Source organism: Sturnira hondurensis, unplaced genomic scaffold (assembly GCF_014824575.4).
Source record: "Sturnira hondurensis isolate 20B ecotype Veracruz unplaced genomic scaffold, ASM1482457v3 Scaffold0014745, whole genome shotgun sequence".
NCBI lineage: Eukaryota > Metazoa > Chordata > Mammalia > Chiroptera > Phyllostomidae > Sturnira > Sturnira hondurensis.
In genome coordinates, this window is record NW_028087376.1 from 3,855,833 (window position 1) to 3,872,400 (window position 16,568).

The 16,568-nt window shown below is 38.9% G+C and overlaps 1 protein-coding gene across 1 annotated transcript in view; it reads right to left on the reverse strand.

The window, feature by feature from the left end:
• PMFBP1 (polyamine modulated factor 1 binding protein 1) overlaps window positions 1–16,568 on the reverse strand; it is a 58,102-nt gene that overhangs the window by 21,048 nt on the left and 20,486 nt on the right. Inside the window, exons 5-7 of the mRNA XM_037063745.1 lie at window positions 14,075–14,296; window positions 5,268–5,438; window positions 2,111–2,221 (exon numbers count right to left, since the gene is read on the reverse strand). Of these exons, the coding sequence (XP_036919640.1) occupies window positions 2,111–2,221; window positions 5,268–5,438; window positions 14,075–14,296 (504 nt within the window). The remainder of the gene's footprint in view (window positions 1–2,110; window positions 2,222–5,267; window positions 5,439–14,074; window positions 14,297–16,568) is intronic.

The window sequence follows — 16,568 nt, forward strand, 5'->3', positions numbered from 1 at the left end:
TACAGGTTTCTTTTTGGAACCATGAAAATGTTCTGGAACCAGGGGTGATGTTCCCCAACTCTGTGAATATACTAAAAGCCACTGATTGCACGCTGTAAATGGGGTATTTTATGGCCTGTCCATTACATAGCTATTAAAAAATTAAAAAAGGGATATGGAAGACTTCTCACACTCACACTGAATGTGCACAAAAGAAGCCACTTCTTTTCCCTGCAACAATCAGTGTCCTTGATGGAGTGCCTGCTGTGTGCCAGGGACTGTCCTAAGTGCTGCAAACAATGCAGACATAAATCCTTGCCCCCATGCAGCTGACCTTCTGGTAGGGTGAGACGGACAAAGAGAATAATAAGTAGTGACTTATATAGTAGAAAACGTGAAAAATTGATAATTGCTATGGAAGAAAAAGAACTGTAAGAGGGGAGTGGAGGTGATGGGGCAGGGGCAACGGCAGGTATGTGGGGTTGCAATATTAAGTGGGGTGGATCAGTTGGCCTCACTGAGAAGACGGCCTCTATGCAGGGACTTGCTGGAGGTATCTGAGGGAAGAGCTCTGTAGCCAGTGACAAGGCCCCAGAGAGGGAACGTGGAGGAGACCATGTGGTTACAGTGGAGCAAGTGAAGGGGAGAGTAGCAGGAGATGAGGTGAGGAAGTTGGGTCAGTTATGGCTTGTAGTCCCTTGGCAAGAACTTTGGCTTCTACCCTGAAGGAAAGGGAAATGGGCTGTAACCAAGAGAAGGCAGGAGCATAAACCCATGGCTAAGGAGGAGCAATTAGGTGTTTGGGCATCAAAGGAGTCTGGGAGGAGCTAGTTGTGTGATTTCAGTGTTGAGAGTGAGTGTGGCATGAAGATGCGACAGCTGGAGAAACGCAGGGCAGTCTCCACGTGACTCAGATGGGCACTGCAGGGACTCGGAGGCCCAGTGTATGCCAGCCCAGTGGAGCAGGGAGAGGACTGCTCGTTTTAACTGAGATGTGAATGGTTCCATTCCTAATAGAATATTGCGCTAACATGAAGGCTTTGGATAAGATACACAAAAATGGCAGGGGAAGGTTTCTTGGGAAAGTCTTTATCACTTTTTAAAAGTAGAGTGTTAAAAGAGAAATTAGTGTTTAGTGGATATGGTTTCAGTTTTGCAAGATGAAAAAGTTCTAGAGATTTGTTACACATCTGTGTTAATATAGTTAACACGGGTGAGCTATACACTTAAAAGTGGTTAAGATGGTAAATTTAATGTTGTGTGTTTTTTTAACCACTATAAAAATGAAATAGTAAGGGAGAAATAAAGACATTTTCAGACAAAAATGAAAAAGGAGTGTTATGAGATCTTGCTGTAGGTCAGGATGTGAATAACATGGAACTGACCTTTAAAATAAATATTGACAGGTGTCCACGGAGGAAACTCCAAAGTTCAACATCGATCCCTTATTCATTCAAACTTTCTGGGATCAGAAAGACTTTGCTCCTCGGCTAGAGAACCCCTTGGAGAGCTATAGGTGCTGTTTGCTCTCTCTGCCACCCCTGTTGCTCCTATTTCACCATCAGCAGGCTGCTCTCACATGCCCAGAGCATGGCCTCGTGTGTCCAGCCTTGCCTTCTACCTCAAGTTCAGGCACGACTCACCTAGGAGAGGACCTAACCCAGTCTTGACTACTGGTTAGTCAAATCTTGCTATTTGTTTACATGGCTTAAATGCTTATACAGTATGAGAATCTACTTTTAAGATGCCTTTAAATTTTGATAACATCAGGTTTTCAAAAGAGTGATGAATTTGAGTTAATAATCTTCCCTAAATTTGCTACTTTTCAACTCCAACCAGAAACTAGAAGGCTGGAATGATCCTTCGGAATCCAGCAAGCCAACAGGAGTCTCCAGCTTGTGTAGGTGCACTGTTGGAACTGCGTAAAGGGACAGGGGCAATTCCAAAATCTAATGCTAGTGGACACACTTGTTGGGACTTGGATACATTATATACAGTATCCATGGAGCAGGGCCAACCATGACTACACAGTTACAAAATATAATATAAAAATTAAAAATAAGCAGGAAAACCCAGAACCAAACCCAAATTGGACGGCCCACCGGGCACAAATAAGCAAAAGTTTCCCCACCTTTTTGATGTCTTCGCAATCTTCCGAGGAGCTAGGAGGATGTCGGTGGGTGGCTGTATAAGAAGCAAAGTCTGCTTGTAATTTTATCAAAGCCTCTTCACGCTCTAGAACCTGCAATTGAACACAGGTCAGTTATGCTGCATGATCAATGTAATATCTTTATTACTACTACCATTTTAGCAGGGTGTTCCTTTATCATCCTAAGTCTGTTTTAACGTTGTATAATTAATCTCACCCTTCCTGTGGGGTTGGTATGAGGAAGGAATTATGTTCTGAATCTTACATCAAGGTTCACTAAGGCACAGACAATGATTTGTTTTGAGTTTGTCAGTGGACACATTTTGGACTCCCTCCTGAACCTCTGTGTGGTCCAGTTGGTTAGGCAGATGAAGTTTCTTTGGAGGCTGTGATATTAGGAAAAATGCACTTAATCTACCAGAAGATGTGGTTCAAAGTTCAAGAATTAAAGAGGGAAGTTGTTTATGGAATGGGCAAATTGTGTATGTATACTTTTTAAATTAAAAAACATGAAAAATTATAAAAAGTATATTTTATTTTATTTTTTTTTTTACAGATATTATTTATTTAGTTTTAGAGAGGGGAAGGGAGGCTGAAAGAGAAGGAGAGAAAGATCAATGTGTGTTTGCCTCTCACTTGCCCCCTACTGGGGACCCAGCCGCAACCCAGGCATGTGCCCTGACTGGGAATCGAACCAGCGACCGTTTGGTTCGCAGGTCGGCACTCAATCCACTGAGCCACACAACCCAGGGCTACAAAACGTATATTTCACTCATTATGCTATTATAGTTGTCCCATTTTTTTCTCCCCTTTATTCCCTCCCTCAGCATTCCCTCCCTTCTTATGTCCATGGGTTGTGCATATAAGTTCTTTGGCTTCCCCATTTCCCATACTGTTCTTAACCTCCCTCTATTTTGTAGCTACCATTAATGCTTCTTCTTTCCTGTACCTTTTCCCACATTCTCCTCCCCCACTCCTTGCTAATATCCCTCCATGTGATCTCCATTTCTATGATTATGTTCCTGTTCTAGTTGTTTGCTTAGTTGTTGTTTTTGTTTTTTTAGGTTCAGTTGTTCATAGTTGTGAATTTGTTTTCATTTTACTGGTTGTATTTTTTATCTTCTTTTTCTTAGATAAGTCCCTTTAACATTTCCTATAATAAGGGCTTGGCGATAGTGAACTCCTTTAACTTGATCTTATCTGGGAAGCCCTTTATCTGCCCTTCCATTCTAAATGATAGCTTTGCTGGATAGAGTCATCTTGGATGTAGGTCCTTGCCTTTCATGACTTCAAATACTTCTTTCCAGCCCCTTCTTGTCTGCCAGGTGTCTTTTGAGAAGTTAGCTGATAGTCTTTTGGGAACTCCTTTGTAGGTAACTGTCTCCTTTTCTCTTGCTGCTTTGAAGATTCTCTCCTTATCTTTAATCTTGGGTAACTTAATAATGATGTGCCTTGGTGTGTGCTTCCTTGGGCCCAACTTCTTGGGGACTCTTTGAGTTTCCTGGGCTTCCTGGAAGTCTATTTCCTTTGCCAGATTGGGCAATTTCTCCTTCATTATTTTTTCAAATAAGTTTTCAATTTCTTGCTCTTCCTCTTCTCCTGGCCACCCTATGATTCAGATGTTGGAACATTTAAACAGAGGTTGCTAAGCCTCTCCTCATTTTTCTGAATTCTTGTTTCTTCATTCTGTTCTGGTTGAATGTTTATTTCTTCCTTCTTGCCCAAACTGTTAATTTGAGTCCTTCCCTTCACTGTTGGTTCCTTGTATACTTTTCTTTATTTCACTTTGTATAGCCTTCAGTTTTCTATTTTGCAACCATACTCAACCATTTCTGTGAGCATCCTGATTACCAGCGTTTTGAACTCTGCATCTGATAGGATAGCTATATCTTCATCACTTAGTTCTGGTTTTGGAGCTTTGATCTGTTCTTTCATTTGGGCCATATTTCTTTGCCTTGATGCATCTGTTACATTGTAAGGGGCAGAGCCCTATGTATTCATCGGAGGGCAAAACCCATGTCACTACTTGTGGTGCTGCATGTGGGGGAGGGTTCTGACAGGGAACAATGACACTTGCTCGGCTTTCAGTCAGTTGGCCCCCTACTCACAAGCAATTTGGGCCCTTTTGGTGCTAATCCCTGGGTGAGTAGGCTTGTGTACATTCTAGGATCCTATGGGTCTCTCCAACTAATTCTTCTGTGGGGCTAGAAGTTTTTCCTGCTGCCAGAGCCCTCACAGTTTTTACAGCCAGCAGTTTTTGTGGCTTTCTTTTCCTGTGCTGGAACCCTGGATGGCATGGTCCCACTTCCTAGTTGTTCCCCTGGTTTATCCGCATGCAAATGTGGGACTGCCAGCTGCTGCCTAGCCCACCCGGTTCTCTAGCCACCGCTATGCCACACATCCTCTCTGCCCTGGCTGCCTGTCTTCACCCCTCCAACCGGTCTGTGTGAATGTTTCTTCTATAACCCCTTGGTTGTTGAACTTCCATAAAGTTCAACTTTCTGTGAGTTCCAGTTATTTTTTGTTTTAAAATTTGTTGTCCTTCTTTTGGTTGTGTGAGGAGGTAAAGTGTATCTGCCTATGCCTCGATCTTAGCTGGAAGTTGAAATTTTTGTTGGTTGTTGAGAATAATTTAAATAAAACCCAAGTGTTGGTAACAAGAATTGAAAATTTCCTCTCCATTTATTCTTCCTTCTTTCATTTCCCCTAAGGGGGAGGGGACACATGGGTAATTTCCAGTTTATACTTCTATGTCATGATTAAAGACAAAAGTGAAACTACACATAAGATTCTGCATCTTATTCTCAACAATATATCACCAGCATTTTTCCATGTAGCCTTTATAGGTTGGCTTAATCCATTTGCTTGGCTGCATATTATTCCACAGTATACCCATATCTCTTTAACACTTTCCCTCTTGATGGGCACTTAGGTTTTTGTATGAAAGATTTTAAGTTTCTTTACAATCTTGAACTAAGTGTGGTGGGGAGGATGCATATCATGGAGAATATAAATAAAATAAAAGGCAGAGGCAAGTTTATTTAGGACAATGAGGAGTCCTGGTGAAAAAGATCACTTTAGGTGACTCTTTCTTTTCTCTTTTGGGTCTCAGAAAAGTGTTCTAGAAGTAGGCACTTACCAAAGCATTACTGCAGGCTAGCTTATTCCGAAGTTCCTGGATCAGATCATCCTGTTCAGAGATCTTTTGCCAGACTTCAGACAATCGTTTCAGAGTTTCTTGATGCTCTTGAATCACGCAGGGAGAAGTGTATATACGCACCTTTGAATGATCACCCTTGCTCTCAGGTTCCTGGGATATTTAAAAATAGTGGGTGGTTTTGTTTATAATTATTGTATTAAGAATGCTGTGATCATGAAAAATCTCTAGACCTCTACTCTAAAAGGTCATGCTCATATATGTGAATCATAACTTTCTTAACAAAAGAAAAGTCAACAAGTGTCTACACATGGTATAAAGTTTAAACAGCTCATGAGAAAATAACGAAAAGTAAGTCTTCTCCCATCTTGGCCCTCAGGTCCCCTCCTCCATCACAGTCCTTGTTACCAGTCTTTGGGGCATCCCTTTAGAAATATATATGGTATAAATCCCCCAATTTTTTGCCTACACAAATGAAAGTCTTCTATACACTATAATTAATTATGTTTTCACCTGATAATTTATTTAGGGTATTTTCCACTTTGTTGCTTGTAGATCAATCTTCTTTTAAAAGTAATTTCAAATTGAACAATACAGGTATACAGTATGTTTTTAAATTTTGTAATGTTACAATTTCTCTTTGAACACCTCCTCTAAGCCTATACTCATTGCATTCTCCAGAGACAACCATTTGCGTGTAGCCTCCTAGAACTTTATCTATATATTCACATACATACTTAGTTGCTAAATGAAACTATAGAGTGCAGATATTATGTTCATTATAATATGCAGATATTATGTTATTATGTATGTTCTATATATTCACATACATACTTAGTTGCTAAATGAAACTATAGAGTACAGATATTATGTTGTCTTTTAAAAACTTAAAAATAGATTTTTTCACTTAACAAGATGTCTTAGAAATTTATCCATGTAAGTACATGTGCTTCTATCTTGTTCTGTTAATTCCTTTTAAATGTGTTTATCTAGTCTCCTACTAATGAAAATATACTGTATTTTGCTGTTTATAATGTGCATCCATGTTTTTGGCGCAAACTTTCAGGCAAAACATCTTCTGTTTTAATCCAATTATTTATTTATTTATATTCATTAACGCAAACTTTCAGGCAAAACATCTTCTGTTTTAATCCAATTATTTATTTATTTATATTCATTAAGAAGACCAATGACTGTATTCCAGAGTATTGTTTTGCATGTGGATGTCATTATTGTTTTCTAGAGTTATACTTTTAATGCATAAACATAAATAAAAGAATTAAAAACATTTATATAGATACAGAATTAGTACTATCCATGAATGATGTGCATCCTTATTTTTCCCTGAAAAATTTGGGCAAACAAGTGTGCGTTATACATGGCAAAATATAGTAGGTTGTTGTCCAGCTTCTTTTTTCTAAAATGAACCTCAATATTTTGCCATATAGACCTTTGAATTCCCTTTCTGGTGTATATGTAGATTGAATTAATACAAGTAGGACTGCTAAGACATACTTAAAACTTTGGTAGATATTACACAATTGTTCTAAGAAATTGTACCAATTGACATTGTCATCAGTTTGTGTATGCCTGTTCTCCTAGGACTGTTTTTTTAAATGTCTTCCCAGATCATCTGAAATCATACATGAAGATTACTACCTGCTCATTGGTCTGTACTAATAATAGGGTGAACTCATGCAGATAATCAACAAAAGAGCAAAGAGTTCTAGTTCATATGGTAGGTTCTTTCTCCATTAAATTAATTTTTCTAACTAGGCTTTTCTGGGTGAAGTTAGAAATAGCTCATGTTCAGTGAGCATGAAAGCTGCCCATGAGCAAGCTCTAGGAGGGTGAGTCATAAGTATAAAATTGGCCATAAATAATGTTCTTATAAATAATTTAGTGCATAAGTGGGCAGTGGAGTGAAAAACAGTAGAACAGTTAAAAAACGGGAAGAAGCTATCTACAGGTCCCAATATTTCCTTAATACTACAGGATTAGGACTTCCGTCAAGATGGAGGCATAGGTGGAAACACTGTGCCTTCTCCCACAACCAAGTTTGAACACAACAAAGGTTTGGAGAACTAGGACACACCCAAAGACCAGAAAACGGAATTATACGGAAGTCCGACAACTACGAACCGTTCAACGGGGACGGTTGAGAGGCGGAGCCAGCAGCGGAGCTGGGTCGGGCAGGACAGATCCTCCGACCTAGGCGCGCAGGCAGCCCGGAACCAGTTGCGGTGTGGGGCAGACTGACCGCAGTCGCACATTCGCGCACAGACGGACCACACAGGCCCCAGGGGGTGAACCCAGTGGTGGAGGGCTGACGGCGGTGGCACACTCGCGTGCAGTGGAATGAAACGTGTGGGCCTGGTGACGGTGGTGGCTTCGGCGCTGGAGCCGAAGCGGCAGGCGGTAGACGGGAAGCCATTGTCCCTCTTTGACCCCGCCCCCACGTACAACGTCACAACCCAGCAACTTAGTTGTCCTGTTCCAGTGAACATTTTAGGGCTCTGATCCTGCTACAGAACAGGCACGAACAGCCCAAAAGATGGTGCAAGAAGAACTCAAAGTCCCAGAGCCATTAACTGTAAGCGACCGAGAAATTGCCAGCCTCTCAGAAGCACAATTCAAGACACTATTTATCAGGATGCTCACAGAACGGGTAGATTACAGCCACACATTAGAGGAACACAGTCACAAATTAGAGGAACATATGAAGGCTAAACTAAGTGAAATGAAGGAAGATGCACAGGAAACCAATAGTGATGGAAAGGAAACTAGGACTCAAATCAATGGAATGGACCAGAAGGAAGAACAAAACATCCCACCAGAAAGGAATGAAGAAATGAGAATTCAAAAAAATGAGGAGAGGCTTAGGAACCTCCAGGACATCTTTAAACGTTCCAACATCCGGATTATAGGGGTACCAGAAGGGGGAAAGAAACAGCCACGAGTGGAAAACATATTTGAACAAATAATAAAGGAGAACTTCCCCAGTCTGGCAAAGGAAATAGACTTCCAGGAAATCCAGGAAGCTCAGAGAGTGCCAAAGAAGTTGGACCCAAGAAGGAACACACCAAGGCACATCATAATTACATTAGCCAAGACCAAAATGAAGGAGAGAATCCTAGAAGCAGCAAGGGATAAGGGGACAGTCACCTACAAAGGAGTACCCATCAGACTGTCAGCGGATTTCTCAAAAGAGACCTTCCAGGCAAGAAGGGGCTGGAAAGAAGTATTCCAAGTCATGAAATCCAAAGACCTACAGCCAAGATTGCTTTATCCAGCAAAACTTTCATTTAGAATGGAAGGGCAGATAAAGTGCTTCTCAGATAAGGTCAAGTTCAAGGAGTTCATCATCACCAAGCCCTTATTATATGAAATGCTAAAGGGACTTATCTAAGAAAAAGAAGATGAAAAATATGAACAGTGAAAGGACAGCAAACACACAGTTATTAACAACCACACCTAAAACAAAAGCAAAGCAAGAAGACAGCTAGATCAGGAGTGGAACCATAGAAATGAAGAATACAAGGAGGGCTAGAAACAGGGGGGTGGGAGAGGGAGAAGGGGGGAGAAGGCACAGAAAATAGCATAGATGGTAGGTAGAAAATAGATAGGGGGGAGGGCGAGAATAGTGGGGGAAATATAGAATCTAAAGAACTTGAGACACGTGGTTATAAACTAAGGGGGGGAGAATGGTGGGGGAGGGAGTGTGCGGGTGAAGGGGAATGAAGGGGGGGAATAGAACAACTGTAATGGTATTATCAATAAAATATATTAAAAAATAAAAAATAAAAAAACTACAGGATTAAAAATAAAAATTAATTTAAATAAGCAAAATTTCCTGAGTTGCAGAAAAATGCACATTTTCAAATTCAAAGGATCAGTTAAGTGCTGAGAGGCTTAACAAAAAGTAAATTAAAAAGCCTTGAGCCTAAAAACTTGCAGAATTCAAAGATAAAATAGGTAACTTAAAAAATGACAAACAGACTGAGACCTAAAAATTCCTTTTTAACACTGCATGGTAAAAGACAACACAATAATATCTTCAATGATTTAAAGGCAGGTGCTTTTGAAAATTTGTATACCCAGCCAAACTAGCATTAAAGAATGATGATAAAATAAATCTTATTCAGACATGGAAATATTGAGAAATTTTACCACTCATAATTCTTTCTGAAGGAATTAACAGGGAATTATTACAACAAAAGGAAAAATATAAAAATGCAGAAGAGGTGGAGCATACTGCTGAGTAATGAGAAAAGTTGGTTTTATTTATAATCTTAAGGAACTATACATTTATATGTTATATAAACAGTTCTAGATAGTTAGAAAAATCAATGCTTTCTAACCCATATTAGAGCAGCATAATCTAGGCTCCAATGATATAAGAGCACAAAATTTGGAAACATCAAACTAATCTTATTTCTGAAAATAGATGCAAAAATAAAATTTTAACAAATTTAGTATAGCAGTTGATTATAATATAATGATGTACCACATTATTGTTAAAATAATAATGTCATGTTCAAGTAGGATTGAATACAGGAACTAGGGATTATTCTATAAATGAAAATCTATTAGTGTAATCCACCTAATTAAAGGGAAAAAACTCTATAATTACCTTGAACGATGCTAACAAAAACTTCAGATTAAATTCAACATGCATTCGTGGTAAAATCATTGTACACACAGTCACACTTTCAACTTGAAAAAAGATATTAACAAGCTGCCAAGAACAGATAGTATATTTAATGGTGAAATACTACAAAACATTTAATTTAAAGTATCAAAGCAAGGATGCTACAATTTTATAATTTTCTAGAGGTCCTGGTCAGTGAAGTAAGATGAAAAATAAGCATAGCAACAGCGATCCTGAAAAAGTAGAACAAAGTTAGAGGAATCACATTACCTAATATCAAACTATACTCTAAGGCCATACATAGTAATCAAAGCAGCATTGTATTGGCATAAAAACAGACACATAGCTCAATGGAACAGAACAGAGAGCCCAGAAATAAATCCACACCTTTTAGCCAATTAATAATTCTACAGAGGAAGCAAGCACATACAATGGGCCAAAGATAGTTTATTCATTAACTGGTATTGGTAAAATTGAACAGATACATTCAGAAAAATAAAACTAGACCACCTTCTTACACTACACACAAAAGTAAATTCAAAATGGATTAAAGACTCAAATATTAGACCTAAAACATAAAAATCCTAGAAAAAATATAGGCAGTAAATCCTAGACATTGCTCACAGCAATATTTTATCAAATATATCTCCCCAGGCAAGGGAAACAAAAGAAAAAATAAACAAATGGGACTACATCAAACTAAAAAGTTTTTTTGTACAGCAAAAGAGACCATCAACAAAATAAAAGAGCCCACAGAATGGGAGAACATATTCACCAATACATCTGATAAGGGGTTAATATTCAAAATCTGTAAACAATGTACATAACTCAACACCAAATAATCAAGCAACCCAATTAAAATATGGGCAAAGGCTCTGAATAGATGCTTATTCAAAGAGGACACACAGATTGCCAATAGACATAGGAAAAGATGCTCAACATCACTAATCATCAGAGAAGTGCAAATTAAAACCACAATGAAATATTACCTCATTCACCTGTCAGAATGACTATCATCAATAAATTAACAAACAACAAGTGCTGGTGAGGTTATAGAGAAAAGGACACTGTTATGTACTGTTGGTCGGAATACAGACTGGTGAAACCACTGTGGAAAGCAGTATGGAGATACCTCAAAAATTTAAAAGTGGATCTGCCTTTTGACCCAAAAATCCCACTTCTGGGAATATATCCAAAGGAACCCAAAACACTAATTCAAAAGAACATAAGCATCCCTATGTTCATTGTAACATTATTTACAATCACCAAGATTTGAAAGCAACCCAAGTGTCCATTAGTAAATCAGTGGATAAAACAACTATGGGACATTTACATAATGGAGTACTACTCAACTGTAAAAAGAAAATTTTACCCTTTGCAACAGTATGGATGGACCTGGAGAACATTATATTAAGTGAGATAAGCCAGTCAGAGAAAGACAAATACCATATGATTTCACTTATATGTGGAATCTAATGAACAAACTGAACTAACAGCAAAATAGAGATAGACTCATAGATAGAGAACAGGATGACAGCTATTGGTGGGATGAGGTTTAGAGGGAGAGATTCAGGGAAAAGGAAAAAGGACCCTTGGATATGGACACGGTGTGGTGATTGCAGCGTGGAGGGAGTACAGGGGGTCAAATGGTAATGGAAAATATACAATAAAATTAAAAAAATAAATAAATCATGTAGAATTCAATATTTTAAAAAAGGAAAGAAAAATAAGTTGTCCAAATGTTGAAAAGGAAGGCAATTTGGAGAAATCCAAGAGTCAACTGAAAATCTGATAAAAGAGGTCAATAAGGTGGCAGGATAAGAGTTTTCCTCTACATCAGTAATAATTAGTAAAAAAATAAGTGTATGAAAGATCTCATTCATACAACCAATAAAACTGAAATATATCTAGAAATAAACATAGCAGAAAATAGGTGAGATAAATAAAGAAAAGTGTAAAATCTTTCTGAAGAATACAAAAGAAAATTTAATAAAAGTGGAAGCATGTGATGTTCCATAGGGTATGCTAATTTTTCCCAAATTAACATATAATTTGAAATTAGGTCAACATAAATCTAAATTTTACCTAGAAAAGATGTACAAAAAATGGCCAAGGAACAGAGAAGTAGGATTTTCCCTAAAAAGATCTATCAAAACATATGTCACTTTTTTGGTCACTAAATAACTTTTACCCTGGTGCAGGAACTGGCAAGAGATAAAAGGAAATAAAGTGTCTAGAAATAGCCATGGGTACAGGAGACCCGGTCAGTATACTGGGTCGGCACTTCACTGTAGGAGAAGGATGAGATATTCAATAAGTAGATTTGGGACAAATGGAGATCCATTTTGATAAACTTAAAGTTATAGCCTTATCTCACTATATATACATGAGAAATAAGCAAATAAATAAAATTTCCAGATGGACTACAGATAAAAACATAAAAATATAAAATTATGGAAGAACTAAAAGAAAATATAAGACAATCTTTTGCAATTGTGGGGGTAGAGAAAGCCTTCCTAAAGGAAGACATACAACCTACAATCTATAAAGAAGGGTGGAGTTTCAATTTCATAAAGATTAACAATGTCTCTATGGTGAAAAATACCATTAACAAAATGAAAAACTACCAAGTAGGAGAACATATTTGTAATACACATAATAAAGCATTATTACCTATAATATATTAAGAACCTCCTATAAATCAATACAAAAAAAGGACTAACAACCCAGTAAAAATAGGTTAAGGATTTAAACAAGTAATTCCTAAAACAGAAGTCCACATGAACAGGTGCTCAATACTTCGTTAGTGTCGCAGTCACTGTGATGTGCCTCCCCAACTCCCTTCAGCAAGGCGTCACCTGGGGATTGTCACCTACTACTGGGGCAGAAGACTTTTCCCTCTGCCTGGGGACAGCTCACATCCAATCGACATGGAGGTATAAAGGCCAGTTCCCTTCCCCCCAATTCAGGACCACGCTGAAGCACCATCTAGCCCCAGAGCTTCCCATGGAGTTGGCTGAGCTTTTGTGGAGACCACACCACAGCTCACCTTTCCCCTCCACCTCACCCTGCTTTTGTCCCCCTGGTTTCACAGGTGTTGGTACCAAGAGTTCTCTCTGAAAATTTCCTGCCTGCTAATCTGTTTCAGAATCTGCTATCTGAAGAAGTGAATCCACAACTCTTAGAATTAAAAGAAATAAAAGTTGTAATGAGAAGACCTGTTTTTTTTTCATCCATCAGATTGAAAAATATACGGAGTAGGGGGAAGTAAACTCCCTGATTATTACTGTTCAAACTGGCAGACCCTTTCTGGTATGCACTTCATACGTATCTTTAAACATTAAAAATAAGCATATCCTGTGGTCCAGCAATCACACTTGAGGAAATTACCTCACAGAAATGAGAATGTTCCTTAGAGCTTATTTGTAATAGACAAACCTGCCAGTCGATGGTACAGTCATGCTCTATAATACAAGGTAAAACTAAAAGAAATTAAGATACATTTAAAAAGCAAGTTGTAGAATCACATTCATAAAATGATCTATTTATGTAAAAAGAAAATCCTAACTACATATGTAACTGTACAGCAAGAGGCTGGGGAAGATTCCCAACACTTTACATAAGGGATTGCGAGGGGAAGACTGACATGGAGGAGGCTGAAGGTGGAATTTTACATTTGACTTCCATATTTCTGTCTAGAGAGCCTATGTGATTGTATTGAATATTACTTGTGTAATTAAAAAGAAGCAATTGGAAAAAACAAATTCAGGCATTTGGGCTTCTCTTTCTCATGTTTCATGTCTTTCTCCACCTGTTTGATCCTGAAGTCATGATTTGCATGAGTCCTATGACCTAGAGAAGCCCTTCACCAGACGCTCATGAGAACATGAAAGACTTGAGAATGCATTTGATAATTCACTTCCTGCCTTATTTGAAGTGGTGCCTTTTTATATTGATTAAGGGCCTCAAAATTCCTAAAGAACAATGTAAAGGGGACATGAAGGCTGGATGTTCAAAGCTGAGGGCCTCGTAATTCGAGGGAAGGAATGACATCTGGCTGAAGGTCTGGGTTTCTGGCGGAGAAGGCTGGGACTGTTACAGGGACCTCCTGGTTTGAGAGGCCTAGGTTAAGTCCTACCTGACTGACAATCCCGCTGAGCTCCCCTTCCAACATCTTCACTTGGCACTCCAGTAATTCAATGTTGCTTAGGGAAGTCTGGTATTTATCCCTGTAGAGGTTTAAGCTTCTTTCTAGGGAGACAATCTTGTCCCCGGCCAAGGCGAGTTTCTTGTGTGCCAAGTGGAGCTTCTCCCCTGTGCTCCCAGTATGATTTCCAATCTCCTCCTCATAGAGAGTCACCTGTTGGTGCAGGAATAAAACCACGTTGAATCCATAGGAGCATCTAATGAGCAAAGAATGTGGCTCTAAGATTCCATGCAGAAGAGTCTTATACCTTAACTCATCTTACAAAACACAGATACACAGGACAGACCCAGCACAGATCTAAGAGTTATAATATATAATATCAGATTGTTAATGATTGGAAATAAAAAAGGTTATCCTATTTAGATGGTAGACTTCTTACCATCTAAAGGCAGGGGCTGTATCTATTTTCCATTTGGCCTGGCATGTGGTAAGAATTTCATAAAGACTTGTTAGTTGATTAATAGGAATCAATTTGTATAGTTCCATTTTTTAAGCATTCTCTCTTTCCTTGGAAATGCCAGCATTCTCTCTTTCCTAGGTATTCTCTAGAGGTCTAATTTAGAAAATGTAGAGCACCTTGTGTACACAGGTCCGTGTCAGCAAAGTTCCCTAGAGATAGTGGGGGAACATGACCCGAAGTTCCACTGGGATTTGTATAGTCTTTATTTAGATTCTTTTTCTTCCTAATCAATTAATTAGCCAACCAACTGACATATTTATTGAATGCTCATGAGCAATGTCTTGTGTGCTGAGGGGGTACATAATACTATACGACATAGGCTTCTCACTCAGAATTTATGAACTCTGACAATTTTGGGGAGAGATGATTTAAAATTAGCAAACAACTGTACATGGTGAAGAGTGCTAAATTGTATGGCTTGAATTACATGTATGGAAGGAGTTAAGAACAAAGAATTGCCAAGGAAGCCTTAACTTAGGTTAAATAGTTCAGTGCAGAATTAAAATAGAACAATGTTCTATTGGTTTAAGCTCATTCCAGTTGCTGCCTGCCGTTTGAGATTCTTCTTAGGAAAGGGTCATTTAGTTGGAGGGGTTTATTAGGTAAGGAGAAAGAGGAAAGGAATATTTATATTCGAATGTTTATAATAGATGCTGCCAGTGGCCTGTGCATATCCCCTCGGCACTCACCAATTCTTTGTATGCTAAATTCATTCAGCCCAAGCATCTTCAACTCTGCCTAAGAGATGTTTTGGCCCTAGGGGCCCACCCACACAGAGGAGCACAAGGCAGGTTACAAGTACTGGGGAGTTAATACTCTCAATGCAGTCCTCAGCCAATGACTGGGGTATATTCTACACCATCTCCCAGAGTCCTCCAGGGACTGTACCCCAGCTGTCTACAACAGGGGTCTTAATAGCTTTTCTTTTGGGCTCCCGTCCTTCTTTGACTTACTCTCTACTCTCTCACCCTGCTTCCTAGGATCACCTCCTGAATTAACTACCTATATCTCTCTCCTTGTCTTGGGGTCTGCTGTTGGGAAACCCAACCTTACTCAGAAGTTTGATGTTTCTGAGTAATAAATATTGAGGGAGTTTGGCAGAATGCCTAAAGTAATTTTCCCAGTGCTTTCCTGGTTTGGGATCTGTATCAGTGACTGCTATTGCTCCTGCTATTTGCTGTATCACTTCTTTCTTTCCTCATTAGTAATAGCACCTTGACTTTATTTGGGACAGCATTGTACTTCACTAAAACAGCACATTTCCTAGGCTCTTTAGCTGTAGCCATGTGACTAACTCTGGCCACTGATACACAAGAGAAAGTGTGTGGGGCTTTTGAAGTGTCCTTAAAAGGGAGGAGTGTGCCTTTCTCTCCACATTCCCCAAACTCATCCTGATGATTTGAATCAAGGATGTGATGGTTGGAGCTCCAGCAGCCACCTGAAAAATGGAAGCTTTGGGCTGATGGTGGTGGAGCTAAAAGATAGGACCCTTGGTACCTGATGACATACAGGTACCATAACAGCCCTAGACCTTTTTTTAAATATGTCATAGAAAAAAAACTATCGTATTTAAGTGCTATTAGTTGGGAGTTTACTGTTATATGCAACCAAATAGAATCACAACTAATTCAGGGCTACTTTATCCAAGCTAGACTCTTGTTTAAATTATAGTGAGTTTTGAGTTTCAACAACAGTCCTGTGTTAGCTTTATTACACCGTGTTTTACGCTCAACAGTTTTGTTTCAGATTATATTTTATAGGATATCCTTTCTCGGTTCCTTTCCCACCCAATCCTTTTAAACAAATTCTTATTGGCCATAATATTCCCTTTAAAAAAATTCTGTGTTCTTTAAGGCCCCTCAGAAAGCCCCTGGAGCTAGTCCTTAAGCAGCAGCGCACACTCACATAACAACAGCACCAGCACCATCCAAGACAGGCCTTGGAAATTTATCTTTAAACACAAAG